Source organism: Mus caroli, chromosome 11 (genome assembly GCF_900094665.2).
Source record: "Mus caroli chromosome 11, CAROLI_EIJ_v1.1, whole genome shotgun sequence".
Taxonomy (NCBI): domain Eukaryota; kingdom Metazoa; phylum Chordata; class Mammalia; order Rodentia; family Muridae; genus Mus; species Mus caroli.
The window spans coordinates 61,902,319-61,904,034 of NC_034580.1; the positions used below are offsets into that span (position 1 = coordinate 61,902,319).

The 1,716-nt window shown below is 41.8% G+C and overlaps 1 protein-coding gene across 1 annotated transcript in view; it reads left to right on the forward strand.

The window, feature by feature from the left end:
- LOC110304608 (myosin-2-like) overlaps nt 1-1,716 on the forward strand; it is a 26,583-nt gene that overhangs the window by 16,483 nt on the left and 8,384 nt on the right. Inside the window, 3 exon segments of the mRNA XM_021176019.2 lie at nt 832-1,074; nt 1,185-1,361; nt 1,449-1,634. Of these exon segments, the coding sequence (XP_021031678.1) occupies nt 832-1,074; nt 1,185-1,361; nt 1,449-1,634 (606 nt within the window).

The window sequence follows — 1,716 nt, forward strand, 5'->3', positions numbered from 1 at the left end:
TGTGTGTGTGTGTGTGTGTGTGTGTGTGTGTGTGTGTGTGTGTGTGTATTCTTATAAGATTGGTCTCTGCTGTTAAGTTGGGGTGGCATGATAACTCTTCCAGGCTCACAGAAGCTGACTTCTTTCTGCTTCCTTCAAATCTGCACCCAATTATTCCTTTCTATTCTCCTCGGATCCTATTCACTCAGGTGAATTCATGACATGGGACACACCGCAGTCTCTTAGGCATTCAAAGGATGGTGGCAGCGGATTATAAGCATATATATGTATGCAGATATCATATGTAAAAGTGTATCATATATATCATCTGTATATCATATATCTATATATATCATTTATAAAGGAAAACCATCCTCCAGTACCACAGAGAAAAATATTTCAGCACCTGTAGCATCTTGCAGTTTCCTTGTACAAATGCACACCCATCTGCCTCTTGCTGTTTTCCCTAAAAGATGATTTCTACACACTTCATTCCTACCCATCTCACAAGGGTCAGCTTGAAAACTAATTTCATGAATGCATCAGGGAACCAATGCATTTGATTTTCCAATATTATGAGGTATGTTTTAAATTCATGGCAGCCTTTGAGAGATGGGTGTTCTAATCTATTATAAAACTCATTGTCATAAAGGAGAGAAAACAACATAGTTTATTTTCCCCACATAGGCAAAAAGAATTGTACATAGTAGGTGGTTTATGAAATATAAATCCTTAAATAGATAAATAAACAAATGTAAGAAACCCAGTAGACCAATTCAAGAAGGTTAAACTCTTACTATGACAATATATTTTATTCTTTCTCCCTAATTTCAATTATATTGCCAACTCCAGGAAGCTGAAGGCTTGGCAGATGCAGAGGAACGATGCGACCAGCTGATCAAAACCAAAATCCAGCTGGAGGCCAAAATCAAAGAGGTGACCGAGCGAGCCGAGGACGAGGAGGAGATCAATGCGGAGCTCACGGCCAAGAAGAGGAAGCTGGAGGACGAGTGCTCAGAGCTGAAGAAGGACATTGATGACCTTGAGCTGACACTGGCCAAGGTTGAGAAGGAGAAGCACGCCACGGAGAACAAGGTATGAGACGTCTACACGGGAAGCTTATGACTCATTTTAATGAAGAATAAGACATAAAACCAAAGCTATTAAGACCCAATGTTTAATGCAAAGCACGTTTGCTTCCCAAGGTGAAAAACCTGACAGAGGAGATGGCAGGCCTGGATGAAACCATCGCCAAGCTGACCAAGGAGAAGAAGGCCCTCCAGGAGGCCCACCAGCAGACCCTGGATGACCTGCAGGCAGAGGAGGACAAAGTCAACACCCTGACCAAAGCCAAAATCAAGCTGGAACAGCAAGTGGATGATGTAAGTTGTGCATTACCAAGGGAATGAATGGTTTCCTTCTAAAGGAAACTATACATTTCTTCCTACTCAAACACTACATTCATCTAGCTTGAAGGGTCCTTGGAGCAAGAAAAGAAACTTCGCATGGACCTAGAAAGAGCCAAGAGAAAACTTGAAGGTGACTTGAAGTTAGCCCAGGAGTCCATCATGGACATTGAAAATGAGAAACAGCAGCTTGATGAAAGGCTCAAAAAGTAAGCAGGAAAGAACCGCTCAGGGCTGTGCTTCCGGTTGGCTACAGATGGAATTTCTTTTTTTTTTTTTTTTGGTTTTTTTCGAGACAGGGTTTTTCTCTATAGTCCTGGCTGTCCTGGAA